This window comes from Balaenoptera borealis (assembly GCF_965194805.1).
Source record: "Balaenoptera borealis genome assembly, chromosome: 11".
NCBI classification, from domain to species: Eukaryota; Metazoa; Chordata; class Mammalia; order Artiodactyla; family Balaenopteridae; genus Balaenoptera; species Balaenoptera borealis.
The window spans coordinates 55509777-55526704 of record NC_138868.1 but is presented as its reverse complement, the minus strand read 5'-3'; the positions used below and the strand labels follow the sequence as shown (position 1 = coordinate 55526704).

General features: G+C 36.6%; 1 protein-coding gene across 2 annotated transcripts in view; it reads right to left on the bottom strand.

Moving 5' to 3' along the window:
- Positions 1-16928, bottom strand: part of ACER3 (alkaline ceramidase 3) — a 193276-nt gene that overhangs the window by 80142 nt on the left and 96206 nt on the right. For both annotated transcript variants that reach the window (XR_014231781.1, XM_082343393.1), the window contains exon 3: positions 8802-8854. Coding sequence is in view for 1 of the 2 variants with exons in the window: in XM_082343393.1 (XP_082199519.1) it covers positions 8802-8854 (53 nt within the window). In the remaining variant the exon portion in view is untranslated. The remainder of the gene's footprint in view (positions 1-8801; positions 8855-16928) is intronic.

The following is a 16928-nucleotide window of genomic DNA, read 5'->3' as shown; positions in this document are numbered from 1 at the left end:
CCCAGATTCAAGGGCAACAAACAAGAGATTCCACCTCTTGAGGAGAGTCAGTGTCACCTTGTAAGAAAAGCAGGTGGGATGGGATATAGGGGTGTGAACATCTTTGGAAAATAAAATAATCTTGCCACATAAATAAAACTCAAAACTGAGTTAAATGTCCCCAACAATAGGAGGCAGTCTGCTTTAGGATGAAGGGTATTCTGATTAGCTTATTAGTATTACTATTCCTCCACAGAAACTCTGGAGTCTTTTAAAGTCTCCTTTCTTTACAACAAACATAAACATGTATTTTCCTTATCATAAAAGTACTTCATATTGATTGTAGAAAACTTGCTAAATACAGAAATGCAGAGAGAAAGAAATATAATTGCCTGTAACCCCACAAACCAGGGGTAACTACAATTTAATATTTCAATAGAACTCTTTAGTCATTCACTCGTGTGATTAATTAAATGCCCTTCCTTCCTCCCTTTCTTCCTCCCTTCCATGTATATTTTTATTGTGCATATGTCAGCACTATTTTATATGCTAAGATAGAGCAGTATTTAAGAGAGGTAAGATACCTGCTCTCAAGTTTACATTCTAGTAGGGGAAAGTTCAAATAAGATAATTTCGAATAGCAGTAAGTGCTATGAAAGACATAAAGTAAAAGCAATTCACGGAAGGGATTGCTTTACATAAAATGGTCAGAGAAAGCATGTCTGAATAGATGTCATTTGTATTGAAGAGTCAGAAGGGACCAGACATGCAAAAATTTGCGATAAAAGTATTGCAGGCAGAGGAAATAGCAATTACAAAGGCCATGAGGTCTTGTCTGAAGAACAACAAGGCCAGTGTGGCTAGAGTGTAGTGAACAATGCAAAGGAATTGTAAAAACTGAAGCTGCAGAACTAGAGCTGGATTGGATCATGTAGGCCATGGTAAAGAATCTGGATTTCACTTTAATGCAAATGGATGCCTTGGAGAGTGGTTTTTTTCTTTTTTAATTTTATTTATTTTTGGCTGCATTGGGTCTTCGTTGCTATGGGAGGGCTTTCTCTAGTTATGGCGAGCAGGGGCTACTCTCTGTTGTGGTGTGTGGGCTTCTCCTTGCAGTGGCTTCTCTTGTTGTGGAGCATGGGCTCTAGGTGTGTGGGCTTCAGTAGCTTCAGCACGCAGGCTCAGTAGTTGTGGCTCGCAGGCTCCAGAGCACAGGGTCAGTAGTTGTGGCGCACCGGCTTAGTTGCTCCGCGGCATGTGGGATCTTCCTGGACCAGGGAGGGCTCGAACCTGTGTCTCCTGCATTGGCAGGTGGATTCTTTTCCACTGCACCACCAGGGAAGTCCCCCTTGGAGAATTTTAAGCAGGAGAATGACATGACCTGATTTAAAGTTTCAAAGATCACCTTGGCTGATTGCAGAGGCAACGGCTGACTACTGCAGTAGTCAAGAAATGGGACGGTGATGCCTTACACTAAGGTAGGAGTAGTAAAAACAGGGAGAGTAGGCAGATCCAGGTATATTTTAAAAGTAAAACCAGAAGAACAGATTAAATGTGAGGGATGAGGGAAAGAAAGAAATCAGGGATGAGTCTAGGTTTTTGGCTTCAGCAAATGGGTGGGTGATGGCATCACAGAGGAACACCAGGAAGGAACAGGTATGGGAAAAGAAATAAAGAATTATATATTGTCCATATTAAAGGTTGAGATTTCTATGATATGTCAAACATACAATTGGATATACAAATCTAGAGCTAAAAGGTTAGAACTGAAGATAGATGTTTTGAATCATCAGTATATAGATCACATTCAAAGCCATGAGATTATAGAAGATCACCTAGGAGAGAATACAGAGAAGGTAGCCCAGGACAAAAGAGTAGCCAGTGAGGTAAGGAAGAAAGCTAGGGGAATTTCCTTTTCCATAAACAAGGAAAACTGGGAAGCCAAGACAAATGTTTCACGAAGAAAAAAGCAAACAACGTGTGGAATGCTACTGAGAGGTCAAATAAGAAGAATATAAAAATGTGTCTATTGGATCTGGCAAGATGAAGGTCACTGTTGACCTTGACAAGCAGTTTCTGTGAAGTGAAGGGAAGAGATGCCTAACTGGGATGGGAGGGAAAGAGAGGGAGGTGAGTGGAGAGAGGGAGGAGATAATCAAATGGTTCTGATGTGATAAGGAACTGAACAATGACTCAAGAGCTAGGGCTGAACACAAGGTCAATGGAGGAATAATTTTTAAAAGATAGGAACTGTTTGAGCATGTTTGATGCAGATGGCAGTGACTGAATGTAGTGACTTCCTAAAGACTGTGGTGGAGCAAGAGACTGCGGTGGGGTATGTAACTGTAGGAGTGAAGTCTTTGAGTAGGAGGGAGGGGATAAATTTAGAGCCCCAGGAAGGGGATACTGGCTTTCAAAGGATTTGATACATTTCTTCCATAATAATAGGAGGAAGAAGGTGGTGATAGAAAGATGAGGGAGTTCTTGACTGATTCTGTCTATATTCTCATGAAATATGGAAGACGATATCAGCAAGGAGGATGGGGTATGAGGCAAAAGAGATGTAAAAAGAAATCTAAAGAAAGGAACAGGTGTGAAATAATGGTTCTGGGAAGTGAAATTATCCGGGAAATGTAATGGCACTGCCTTGTGGCACTGAGTGCTTATTTGCGATTTCTGTTCAATAATTTAAAAGTGAGATCATTTAACAAAGGGATGTAATTTCTATGAGCAATACTTCGCTACTCAGTTCAGGCACAGAATAGGCAGATAATTGAGCTGGATGTGGGCTGAATATTACTCAAAAAGCAAGGGGCAATGGCTTTAAGGATATCTGCATGGGTGGGTAAGAGTTATAATTAATTTGGGGCCATAGGTTGCAAACTTTGTAATAAGGGGAAAGAAGTGAGGCAAAATTTACTTCCTTCCAGTCTTTTCACTATTATTTATAAAATTGATATCATATTACATAAAGTTTTATGTCTCTATAACATTTTCCCATGTAAATAGTCTTCAAAATATTATTTTAATTTAGATATATCATAGTATATTTAACAATCTCCCTACTTTTTTTTTTTTCTTTTTTTGGCCATGCTGCGCAGCTTGTGGGATCTTAGTTCCCTGACCAGGGATTGAAGCTGGGCCTCGGCACTGAAAGTGCTGAGTCTTAACCGATCCCAATGGACCGCCAGGGAATTCCCAACAATCTTCCTATTATTAAAACATTTAGATCATTTAAAAGTCTTTATCACGTGTAATGCTGTGATAAACAGCCTTGTGAAAATCTTTTCTCTGTCTCTGATTACTTTCTTAGGAAGTATTCCTACGAGTGCAATTACTGGGTCAAAGGATATGTATATTGCTTTTCTGTTTAAAAGAAAATATTAAAACAATTCCAACCTACAGAAAAGTTTGAAGTACAATACAAATAATTTTCTTCTCCCTGAACCATCTGAGTAAGCTGCTGACATGAGGTTCCATTACTCCAAAGTACTTTAGTGCATGTTTCCTTCAAGGATATTCACTCAGATTACATGCCTTGACCAAATGGGATTTATCACAGGAATGTAAGTTTGGTTCAACGTATGAAAATAAATCAACATACTAGACCTTACTAATATAATAAAGAAGAAAACCCACATGGTCATCTTGAGATGCAGAAAAAACATTTAAAAATTCCAACACATTTTCTTGATAAAAACACTCAACAAACTAGGAATAGAAGGGAACTTCCTCAGCCTAATAAAGGACATCTACACAAAGCTCCAGCTGACATTATAATTAATGGTGAAAAACTGAAAGCTTTCTTCCTAAGGTCAGGAACAAAACAAGGATGTCTGCTCTCTCCACTTCTATTCAACAGTGTCCAGAATACAAATGAATGTATATGCAAAACAGAAACAGACTCACAAATATAGAAAACAACCTTGTGGTTACCGAAGAGGAGAGGAAGAGGGCTGGGACAAATCAGGGTATGGAATTAACAAACTACTATATATAAAATAGATAAGCAACAAGGATATATTGCATAGCACAGGGAATTATAGCCATTATCTTGTAATAACTTATAATGGAGTATAATCTGCAAAAATACTGAATCATTATGCTGTATACCTGAAACTAAAATAATAATGTAAATCAACTATATTTCAATTAAAAAAAACACTGTGCTAGAAGTTCTAGTCAGGGCAGTTAGGCAAGAAAAATAAGCATAAGGCATCTAATTGCTAAGGAAGAGGTAAAACTATCTCTATTTGCATATGACATGATCTTGTATGCACAAGGAAGAGGTAAAACTATCTCTATTTGCATGTGACATGATCTTGTACACACAAAAAACCCTAACAAATCTATGTACACATACACATAAAACTGTAAGAGGTAAAAAACAAGTTCAGCAAGGATACAAGAGCAATATGCAAAAATCATTGGTACTTCTATACAACAGGCATGAGAAATCAGAAAGTGAAATTAAGAAAACAATTTCATTTATAATAGCATCAAAAAGAATACTTATAAATAATGTAAAAGAAGTCAAAACTATAAGACATCACTGAAAGGAATTAAAAAGACTTAAATAAGTGGGAAGACATCCTGTGTTCATAGATTGGAGGACTTAATATTAAGATGGAAATACTCTCCAAAGTATGGATTCAATGCAATCCCTTTCAAAATCCCAGCTAACTTTTTGCAGAAATTGATAAGCTGATCCTAAAATTCATATGGAAATTCAAGGGACCCAGAATAGATTAAACAGTTTTTAAAACAAAGAATAAATCTGGAGGATTCACAGCCCCCAATTTCAAAACTTACTACAAATCTATAGTAATCAAGGTACATATAGGTCAATGGAATAGAACTGAGAGTTGAACTGAGCATCAAGAAATAAACTCATATATTTATAATTGATTGATTTTCGACAGGGGTGCCAAGACAATTCAATGAGGAAAGAACAGTTTTTTCAACAAATGACTTGGGACAACTGGATATCCACATGCAAAAGAATAAAGCTAGACCTGTACCTCACACCACATACAAAAATTAATTAAAAATGGACCAAAGACCTAAATGTAAGAGCTAAAACTATAAAGCTAATTTCTAACTATGTTAGAAGAAAACATAGGTATAAATCTTCATAACCGTGGATTAGGCAATGGTTCCTTAGATACAACATCAAAAGCAAAAGCAACCAAAGAAAAAACAGATAAAATGAACTTCAGCAAAATTGAAAACGTTTTTTTGCTTCAAAGAATGCTATCAAGAAAGTGAAAAAACAGCCCACAGAATGAAAGAAAATATTAGAAAACCATATATTTGATAAGGGTCTAGTATTCAGAATATGTATCGAACTCTTACCATGTAATGACAAAAAGGCAAATAACCCAATTTTAAAACAGGCAAAAGGATATGAATAGACATTTCTCCTAAGAAGGTAAACAAATGGTCAATATACACATGAAAAGATGCTCAAGATCACTTATTATTGGGGAAATGCAGAAAAAAAACCACAGTGAGATACCACATCACACTCACTAGGATGGCTATAATCAAAGGGACGGACAATAACAAGTATTGGCAAGGATATGGAGAATTGCCAGCAGGAATGTAAAACGGTGTAGTCACTTAGAAAAACAGTCTAGCAGCTCCTCAAAAGGTTAAACATAGAGTTACCCTTTGACTTAGAAATTCCACTCCTAAGTATATACCTAAGAGAACTGAAAACATACATCTACACAAAAACTTGTATATGAATGTTGATAGAAGCATTATATATAAAGGCCAAAAACTCATAAACAATCCAAATATCCACTAATTAATAAATGGATAAACAAAATGTGCTATATCCAAACAATGGAATATTTCAGCCTAATTGAACCAAAAGGCCACATATCGTATGATCCATTGCCATGAAATGTCCAGAATAGGCAATCCATGGAGAAAGAGTAGATTAGTGGTTGTCAGGGTAGAGGGATTAACGGGGAGTGACTGCTAATGGGAATGGGATTTCTCTTTGGAGTGATGAAAATATTCTGGAATTAGAGAGTGGTGATGGTTCCATAATTCTGTGCGTATACTTAAAACTCGTATACTTTAAAAGGGTATATTTTATGATATGTGAATTATACCTTTAAAAAAAGATATTCACCTACCTATCCACAATACTACCAACAAAATCAGGAAATTAACATTGATTTATTACTATCATGTAATCCTCAGACCCCATTCAAGTTTTTCTAAGTGTCCCAATAATATCATAAGTATAAGCATACACACACACACACACACACACACACACACACACACACACACACACAGGATACAGCCCAGAATTACACAGTGTATTTACTTCTCATATCTTTTTAGTCTCCTTCAATCTTGAACAGTTCCTCAATCTTTTAATTTTATGACCATGGATACTTTTGAAGACTACATGCCAGTTGTTTTGTAGAATGTCACTCAATTTGATTTTGCCTGATGGTTCCATATGACTAGACTAAGATTATGCATCTTTGGCAAGAATATCAGAGAGGTGATGCTGTTTTTGCCACTGCATCCTCCGGTGGCATACAATTTTGATTTGTCCCATTATGAAGATACTCATTCTGATTGCTTGATTAAGGTGTTGTCTGCTAGTCTCCTCCACTGTAAAGTTACCCTTTTTCCTTTTATAATTATTTTGTAATAATGTACTTTGAAACAATGTGAATTCAACATCAAACTTTTAATCTATTCATTTATTCATAATCACTTACTCTTTCATTTATTATATCATGTATTATTTTAGTATGGACTCACGATTTCCCATTTTATTCAGTGGGTTGTATCTTCAATGGATTTAATAACTGTTATGATCTGTTACTATCCTTGCTTATTTTGATGCTCAAATTGTCTCAAATTTGAGAGAAGCCCTTCAAGTTGGCTTCAGTATCCTTTTGACATCTTCCCATCATTCTTTTATCATTTCCATTCCTTCTGGCACAAAAAGATGTTTCAGGATCATACTGTCCTTTTTTTCTGCCCCAACCCTCAGAATCCAGCCAGATTCCTTTTAATGGCGAATGATCTGGATGATAGGTATGCTCTTTGGTACTGGGGTTCCCGGCTCCTAAGTCCTCTCATGGACAGAGTCAGAGAATAGAATGGATGTGTGTGTGTGTGTATGTGTGCGTAAAGAAATCTGCATGCGTGTGTGTGTGTATGTGGTATGTGTATATCATTTATAAACTGTGAATGATTTTGGTCAAATCAACTAGCCTCTTTCAGCTCTAGTACTAGAATTTATAAAACATGAGTAATAACTACCTAAGATAGAACATATGGAAGCATTTGATGATTGCTAGAGCTGGACAAATTCTAGTTATTTTTTAGTATGATAAAATGCAAAGCCTTATTTTCAGGGTTATTATTTAGCTGTTGCTCACTGGTATCACCATTCTGATTGCTGGTATTCTTGCCATACAGTTAAAAATTTTTGAATATCATTCCTGTCATTTCTTCAAACACATTTTAAGTTCTAGCTTTATCACTGTTGTCAGATACACCACCATTGTAATGACTCCCTGCTTCTGTTTACGTCATAGTGCAAGTGCAGTATGTCATTTCACCTTTCGCTACCTAAAAAGTTTCAACTAAATTCTTTCAGATTCTGTTTAAATGTCTTTAACGATTATAGATTCTTCTAAGCTCCACTGTGTTGCCATAGCGTATTTGTACTTCTTTAAAAATAATTTCCATATTATATCACTGTTTATAAGTCTTTTTCCCCAGCCAGAGAGTGTGAGAAATGTGTTCTATGCTCGATTAAGTCAGACCAGTGTCTTATTCATTTGTGTATTCTCCATGTCAAGCATGGCATGCACAGGAAACATGACACCTTTACTATAAATATGTGTTGAATATTGAATCAATTCTAAGAATTAATTCTTACGTTTTAATATAGCTGTAATTAATAATTCATAGACTACTGTATAAACAGATCCTTCCAGAATAGCACTATCCAACACAGTAGGCACTAGCCTTATGTGGCTATTGAGCACTTGAAATAAACCTAATCTTAACTGAGATACACTGCAAGTGTGAAACATACACCCAGTTTCAGGCTGTGAAACATTTCATTAATAAATTTTTATACTGATTACATGTTGAAGTAACACTTTGGATATACTGGGTTAAATAAAATACATTATTAAAATTAATTTCACCTATTTCTTCTTAATGTGGCTTTTTAAGATGTGGCTACTGGAGATTTTTAATTATATACGTAGTTCACATTATATTTCTACTGGACAGTGCTATTCTAGAAGTTTCTGGGCTAGTGATGGGGAACAAAGAGGTTAAAAGATTGAGGACTAGCTATATGGCCCCCTTAGAGCAAGGACAGTAAATAAAAATCCTTGCATAGCTCTAAAACCTTGCTATTGGGGACCAGACCATTCAAGTGGATGCCACAAGAGAGACATAAGGGAATGTAGGCAGCCAAGAATAAGAATACATTACTTTGGTGGACTGATTTTATCTTCTTAAGATGTCTCCATGAGACTCTACTTTCTAATCCTGCTCTAAAATCGTACCTGCCTGCACAGAGATGGTCAAAAACCCATTCTGCTCTCACTTGTTTTCTCTATGGACAACTTATTTGCTTGCCTCTTCACTTACTCAACCTGGATCCTTTGGCCTGAAGTAAAAAACTCCAGGGATTACAAATTCCATCTTTTTTTCTTCTTGCCTCAATATCATCCTCTAGTAATGTGCTCTTTCCTCAAATTTGAAGTGTCTCTGGATTAAAGGAAATAAGCATTTAAGTCAATTTTGTCATTACTGACCTGCATTTCATATTTCAGAGTCATGTGGAAGCACCAGGATCCCATTCCTACCACTGAAATTAAAACAAACAAATAAAAAAAAAACAATTAGCATGAAATTCTTTGGGGGTGGCCAGAGTGACTTGAGAAGACAGTAAGACATTTCAAAGCACTGAGTTTTAGGACAAATTTATGAAATCTTGTGGCAGGATATAGGAGACCCTGCTTAAGCTCTATCTATAATTGATGAAATTTTGGTACAGAAAAAAACAAGTACAAGTTCTCGTAAATTCCCTCCACTAAGTGATTTATTAGATTAATCAATATTCTCCATTTTTTGCATAAAATGTATTACAGATGCTCAGGGTAAGCTTTAATGATCATAGCTGGTTAGCTACTCTTCAGTACTTCCTTTGGATTAGCTAGTTCTAATCCAAATAGCTGAGGTGGATGCTTAATAAGAGCCAGTCACCTCTGTTTGTTCCTAAACTTGTTAATGCCACTGTATTTAGTTATCAGAAGTATGACTGCAAAAAGAGAGCTACTGTTTCTACGAAAACTGTTTAAAATGTTTAAAACAGACTCAATAAAATTGAGTTGCTAATAAAAATTGCTGTTGTATTAGCTGTGGATAAGATATCCGCTGTAGATTGGGAAAAACAGTAAAAATCTAAAGTTCTCAAAGTTCTTTCCAAGTGTCTCCATTTTAAATAAACTGTTTTCATTTTAGGGTTTAAAATTTTTTGTTTGTTTTGCAATGCAAGAAAGACTAAGTAGAACTATAATTAGGGTCCCATATTCAAAGGCCATGCCCTACATCAAATCATTGTCAAAGATTATACAACTATATGTTAATTAAAATAAAACTTGAAGGTGGGTATACATTTTTTTCAATATAATTATAGCTTTGACTCTTTAAAAATTAACGGACTAAATATCACTCCTTATCACATCTGATAACACAGCTTTTACTATGATTAAGTTTAGTTCAACAAGCCTTTACTGAATACCTCCTATTTGCCAAATTCAACTGCAGATGCTGAGGTACAAAGATAAGATCCAGTCATTGGCCTTAATGAAGTTTATAAGCTAATGGAGGAGACAGGCAGATAAATAGAAGATGCCAGTATGTGGAGATATGATTAAAAAAAAAAAAGATACGCATAGAGTACCATAGGAGCACAGAAGAGGGGACTTATGAAAGAAGTCAGAGAAAGCAAAAATGACGTCAGAGGAGTTAGCCTCAAGGATGTAAGAGTCAGCCCAACAATCATGGTAAATGTGGATGTTACCAAATCATTTGTATGAAGCCACTTGAGAAAAATTTCAAACTCTTTGTTACTCTTGCTTTTTAAAAAAATCATTATAGACATTACCACATTATTTACTGCTCAAAATGAGATGAGAGAAGTAAAGAGTTACTGCACTCATCTTACTAAAGAAATGAGGAAGTGGATGGTTGCTGTCTTTTTTCCAAAGGAGAAATTAGAAGGTGCAAAGGAGAATAAATTAATGGAAGGACGGGAAAAAAACAAACCCTGTGAGTTATTTAAAGTCACATAATATACTATAAAGTAAAAAAATTAAAATGAGGTGGATGACTATTCATCCTGAAAGGTAGACTGGCCACTAAATCATGTCTCACTCAAGAACTGCTTTTATCCAAACCTTTCCAAATGTCCTCTTGTTACTGTTTATTATATCGCATTAAAAGTCTGATTTTTAAAAAATCTCTACAGTTTATTTCCTTTCAACACTCCATTTAGAATGCAAAGAAATGTAATAGAAGAACATCACCTTTCTCCATGCAGTATTTTATATTTTGCCATTTTAAAGAAAACTACCAATTTTTGCTAAAATTTATTAGCTTTACTGATGTAATTCACATACTATAGAGTTAAAGTACACAATTCAATTGTTTCTAATATTTTCACAGAGTTGTGCAACCGTTATCATTATTAGAACATTTTCATCACCCCAAAGAGAAACCCCAGGCCTATTAGCAGTCACCCCTATTTCTCCTCAAACCTCCTCCCTCCTCAGCCCTAAACAAGCATTAATCTATTTTCTGTCCCTAAAGATTTGTCTGCTCTGGACTTTTCATATAAGTGGAATCATACAATATGCAGTCTTTTCTGTCTGGTTTCTTTCATTTAGCATATTTTCAAGGTTCATTCATATTACAGCATGTATCAATAATACCTTCCTTTTATGGATGAATAACATTTCATTGTATGAACATGCTACATTTTATTTATCTATTCACCATTTGATGGACATTGCTAAGGACTGCACATTTGTGTCCCCTCCAGATTCACATGTTGAAGCCCTAACCCCCAATGTGACAGCAGTTGGGCATGGTGCCTTTGAGAAATAAATAGGTTTAGATGAGGTCAAGAGAGTAGGGCCCCCATGATGGGATTAGGGTCCTTATAAGAAGAAGAGACAGGACTTCACTCTCTCTCCCCAACTACATGCAACAAGGATAGGCCACATGAGGACACAGGGAGAAGGTGGCCCTCTGCAAGCCAAGAAGAGGGCTCTCACCAGGAATGGAATTAGTCAGCACCTTAATCTTGGACTTCCTAATCTCCAGAACTCTGAGAAATAAAGCCTATTGTTCAAGTCTATGGTGTTTTGTTATGGCAGTTTGAGCTAAGAGACATTTAGGCTTTTTCTACATTTTGGCTATTATTAACAATGCTGCTGTGAGAATTCATGTATAAGTTTTTGTGCAGACATATGTTTTCATTTCTCTTGGGTATATATTGAGGATGGAATTTCTGGGTCATATGGAAACTCTATGTTTAGCATTCTGAAGAACCGTGAAAGTGTTTTTCAAAGTGGCTGCACTATTTTATACTCCCATTAGCAATATATGAATTTCTCCACATCCTCCCTATACTAGTTGTTGGTTGTCTTTGTGATTATAGCCATCCTAATGGATTGAAGTGGTATTGTGGTTTTGATTGGCATTGCCCTAGTGATTACCCCATTCCCTTTTTTTTTCTTATTAAATGTTCCATATTTCAGATTTGTCTCACAAACTGTGTGTGTGTGTGTGTGTGTGTGTGTGTGTGTGTGTTTAATGGACTTTATTTTTTAGAGCAGTTTTAGATTCATAGCAAAATTGAGCAGACGGTACAAAGATTTTCCATATAACCGCCACTCCCACACACACATAGTCTCCCCCACTATCAACATGCCCCACTACAGTGGTACATTTCTTATTACAATTGATGAACTCATATTGACACATCATTATCATTCAAAGTCCACATTTCATATTACAGTTCACTCTTGAGTATAGATAAATTTATAATGACATGTATCCACCATTATAATATCATACAGAATAGTTTCATTGTCCTGAAAATCCTATGTGCCCTGTCATTTCAACTCTCCCTCTCCCCTAACCCCTAGTAACCACTGATCTTTATAGTTTTGTCTTTTCCAGAATGTCATACAGTTGGAATCATACAGTATGTAGCCTTTTCAGACTGGCTTCTTTCACTTAATAATATACATTTATGGTTCCTCCATGTCTTTCCATGGCTTTATAGCACACTTCTTTCTAGTGCTGAATAATATTCCATTGTCTGGAGGTACCACAGTTTATTTATCCATTCACCTGCTGAAGGGCATATTAGTTGCTTCCAAGTTATGGCATTATGAATAAACCTGCTATCCGTATGCAGGTTTCTGTGTAGGCAACAGTTTTCATCTCTATCAGGAAAATGTCAGGGAACGTGATTGTTGGATTGTATGGTGAGAGTATGTTTTAAAAGAAACCGCCAAACTGTTTCAAAGTGGCTGTGCCATTCTTCATTCCCCCAGCAATGAATGAGAGTTCCTGTTGCTCCACAACCTCATTCTCTTTTCAACAAATATTTACTGGGCTCTTGACAATGTCCCAAGCATTTCCACTGGGATAAAGGAGTGAACAAGAGAGATATGTTTCCTGTCTTAAGAACTTTTAGCAAGCCACTAAAAATCTGAGAGGGGCCATTTCAAAGCTATGCAAAGGGGTTACTACCTTGTCTAGGGAGTCAGAAGAGGGCTATCAGGGGAAGTAACGCATAAGCTAGGACTTGAAAAATAAACTGAGTTAACCAGGTGAAAAGAATTTTTTTTAATGAGATCATCCTACATAGAAGGATCATCTAACATAGAGGCAAGGTAGTGCATTCAAAGAAGTAAAGGAGCTTGGCTTAGACCATGAACACTTGCATCCAGTGAGAAGACTGGCATGATTTGTAGGCAGTAGACTGAGAAGAGCCTTTAAAGTCATGTTACGATTTGGACTTTATCCTAAACACAAAGTAAGTTGTTGAAAAACTACATACACATACACAAACACATAAATACACACACACACATAGAGAGAGATTAACAGGACTGATTTTACATTTAAAAAATATCACTCTGGCTACAAGGCAGGAAAATGTCTACAGGAGTAGTCTCCTAACTTTGATAGCAAAAAAGTTTTTTAGGAACTCCATATATGTATATTTATTTATAAATTGTATACATACTGCTGTGTTAAGATACTACATATATTTTTTAATACATAAAAATAGAAATTTTAAAAAATGATATAAATATATACAAACAGAAGTTACAAAGTTTTCTTCCTGCACCCCAACAGATCATTTTTCTCACCACCTGGGGAATGAGCATCCTACTTGGTGACTGCTAGTTTTAATGATGAAAACTAAACTCCTTGCAGGGCACACATGGAGCTTCATAATCTGGCTCCACTCATTTCTTTTTACTGAACTTGTAATTCAGTTACACCTGACTGCTTACCTGTCTCTTATCTCACACTATCATATTCTAGTCTGTTCTGCTTTTGTTCAGGGCCTACCCTGTCCTTTCAGCCTGGAATACTTATCCCCTTCATTATCCAATCCTGCCTCTACCTATGTCTCTGCTTATTGGAATCTTATGTAACTTCTAGATCCAATTTATTTTTGATCTTCATTCCTTCCAGCTTTTTTCTTTTCAAACAATTTCAAACTTCAGAAATGTTGAAAGAATAGTATAATGAACTCCTGTATATGTTCTATTCAGATTCACCAATTTAATATTTTGATAGATATATAAACTATTATTTTTCTGAACCATTTGAGTAAGTTGGATACGTCATGTCCCTTTACCCCTTAATACTTCAGTGTGTATCCCAGATTCATTTTAAATGTCACCTCCTAAGTTAAATCTTCCTCTGCTTCCTCCCCACATAAGTCAACCATACAAGGCATCTAAGAAATAATGTTTGGCTAGCCTGTAGCTACAGTTTTTGAAAAACACTATTTTGCCTCGAGATCTCTGTAAATGCTAGGCCCTCGTCCCAGAAACTCCTGATTCAGTGGGTGCCCTGGTACCTGTATTTTAAAGGCCTGCCAATGATTCTGTTGAACTCAAAAGCCAAAGATCACTGTTAAATTCTAAGATTCATAAGGCATGGTCCAAGTCTCTACAGTTCACTAAAGAATCTCCAGAACCTAGCACAGAACCAGGCATATAGAGAACACTTATTAAGTATTTGGTGACTGGCTGATATTTTTTTTTCTTCCTTCTCGATGAGCCAGCATTTCACTTTAAAGTAAGAGTATGTGTATGTGTAGTAGAGGGAAGTGAGGAATGAACTGAGAAAATGTAAAAGAAGAAATAAATGAGTTCCAAAGAGGAAAAAGTGTTATTTGGGCGGAATGTGGACAACAAGAACAGAAAGGCTTGCCTGGAAAGGTGACACTGGAGCTAGAGAGATTCACAGGCAGAGACGGTGAGGGAGAACTTATAAACACAGAACATACACACAGTGTGAGTCTAAATATTTAGCTAAAATAACACTCTGGTTCTGTTCTCATTGTTATCAGTTAGTGTTCCATGTTGCCACCACCTCAGGACCAGTGTGCTCCTTCCCTCCTTCCCTGTGGCAGCGTGCCTCTTCCGTGCAAAGGCCAATCGGGCTCTTGTGCTCTAGGATATCACCTGGTCTCTAAGATCTTCACGTTATTTATCACCTTTCTCTCCTGTACCAGCCATCTCCACCTCTCTAATGGACTGTTCACACAGTCTCTAATATCTCCTGTCCCATTTACCTGCACCTCTTCACTTTCCTGAGTTTTCAAAAGAACTGCCTCCACTTCCTCACCTCTCTTCCGCATCCCCTCCTCAATTCTATTCACACCACGGAAACAGCCCTTCTCTCTCTTCATCCTCCTCAGTCTCTTAATAGCATTTAATAAGTGAAACACATCCTCTCTAGTTTTCTGTAACACCGTATTCTCCTGGTTTTCCTATCTTGGTGTTGCTTCCTCATAGGTTCCTTTGTTGGCTCCTTCTACCCTTAACGTGTAAATCAGGGGCTGTAAATTCAAATGCCCAGAGAGGCATTTGACTAAAACAGGCTAAGTAAAAGAAAAATAAGGAACAGTGTAGAGACTGTGGTCAACTGGACAGACCATACTAAAGAGCATAGCTTAGGCTGATTGTTACTGCATGGAAATACAGGCTCAGTGACGTTGCACCTTCTGATTATTCAAGAGAAGGCAAAGATCCGAATTTTAATGGGAACTCTCAATTTTCAAATGTGAGAAACCAGTTTAAAGCATTTTTAAATTTTAAATATGGCAATTAAAACATGTCTGGATGCCAGATTCTGCCTTGGTTGATGAACTTGTGGTATTTATGTTCATCTTTGGGCCCTCTTCTCTCTCTATATTCATCCTCTTGGTGATCTCATCAGTTCCCATGGTTTTAAATACCAATTATAACAATGATGCCTACACCTCACCTCTGAATTCCAATGTCACATATTTAAATGCCTACTTGATTCTTCATTGAATGTCTTACAGGCATTTCAAACATAATCAAAACAGAATGCCAGCTTTTCTCTCTACACAGCTGCTCAAACTAGAAACCTGAAAATAAACTTTGAAAATCTTTCCTTTTTTTCAACCCCCACTTTTAATGCATTAATGAGTCCTATAGGCACTAACTCCAAAATACATCCTGAGTCATCCACTTTTCTCCAGTCTCCACTGGTGCTATCCTAGTCTAAGCCACTATCATCTCTCACTTGGACCACTGCAGTAGCCTCTGTTGACTGGTTTTCCAGCTTGCACTCTTACTGTCCACAAATCCATTCTCCACCGAGCAGCCAGGGAGATATTTTAAAAACACATATAGGATCATGTCACTCTCCTGCTAAAACCCTCCATTGGCTTTTAGAATAACATCCATACTCTTTACTCTGGCCTAAGTTAAGACCTTATGTGATCTGGTCCCTGCCTAAATCTCTCCAACCTCATATTCTGCTACTTTCCCCCTTAACTACTAAAGAATATTAGGGGAAAATCAAAAAGTAAACAGATAATACAATATGGTGTAGTAAGTGCTGTGATAAAGGTATGCATCTTATTCAGTGGGTCATCTAATTCTATCAAGAGGCTGAGGAAGGTTTAACGGAAGGCTTTCTAGAGGAAATGACACTTAACTGAGTCCTGAATGACAGACATGCCAAGTTTACCACACAAAAGAGGTTAAAGGAAGAGATATAAAAATATATATGGTACTAAAAACAGCAAATAGTTTTATATAGCTAAAGTGTAAGCTACATGTGTGAGAGTTGTGGAAAATGAGGCTAGTAAGGCAGAGGGTCCAGATTAGGACCAACCTGCCAAGGAATATATCAACAGATTTTCAAATGGGTTACCTCATTCAAAGAGAAAATGGTTGAATCAAAAGAGGCATCCCTGCCTGGAGAATACTGGTAAAATTTAGCACAGTAAGCCAGTTTTCACCAGTGACACACTACAATTTATCAACAGGTACATATTTTCTAAAATATTATCCAAATTGGCACAAATAAGAAATTCAAGAATAGGAAAGTTGAGTTATTTAGGCCAAAGAAACAAATGCTAAATGTGTGAAAGCAAAACAACACTCACTGATCCCTGAATTATACAAATTAGAAATTCTAGAGATACTTAAAGGGATCTAAGCATTTTCCTTTACTTCTTTTGCAATGTAATTGATTCAATCACATGGAGAATAAAACACTTAATTAATATAAGGGTGACTCAGCCAACATTTCATCACAATGTCTCCCTTAAAAAGTCTGAGACATCAAAGTGAAAATAA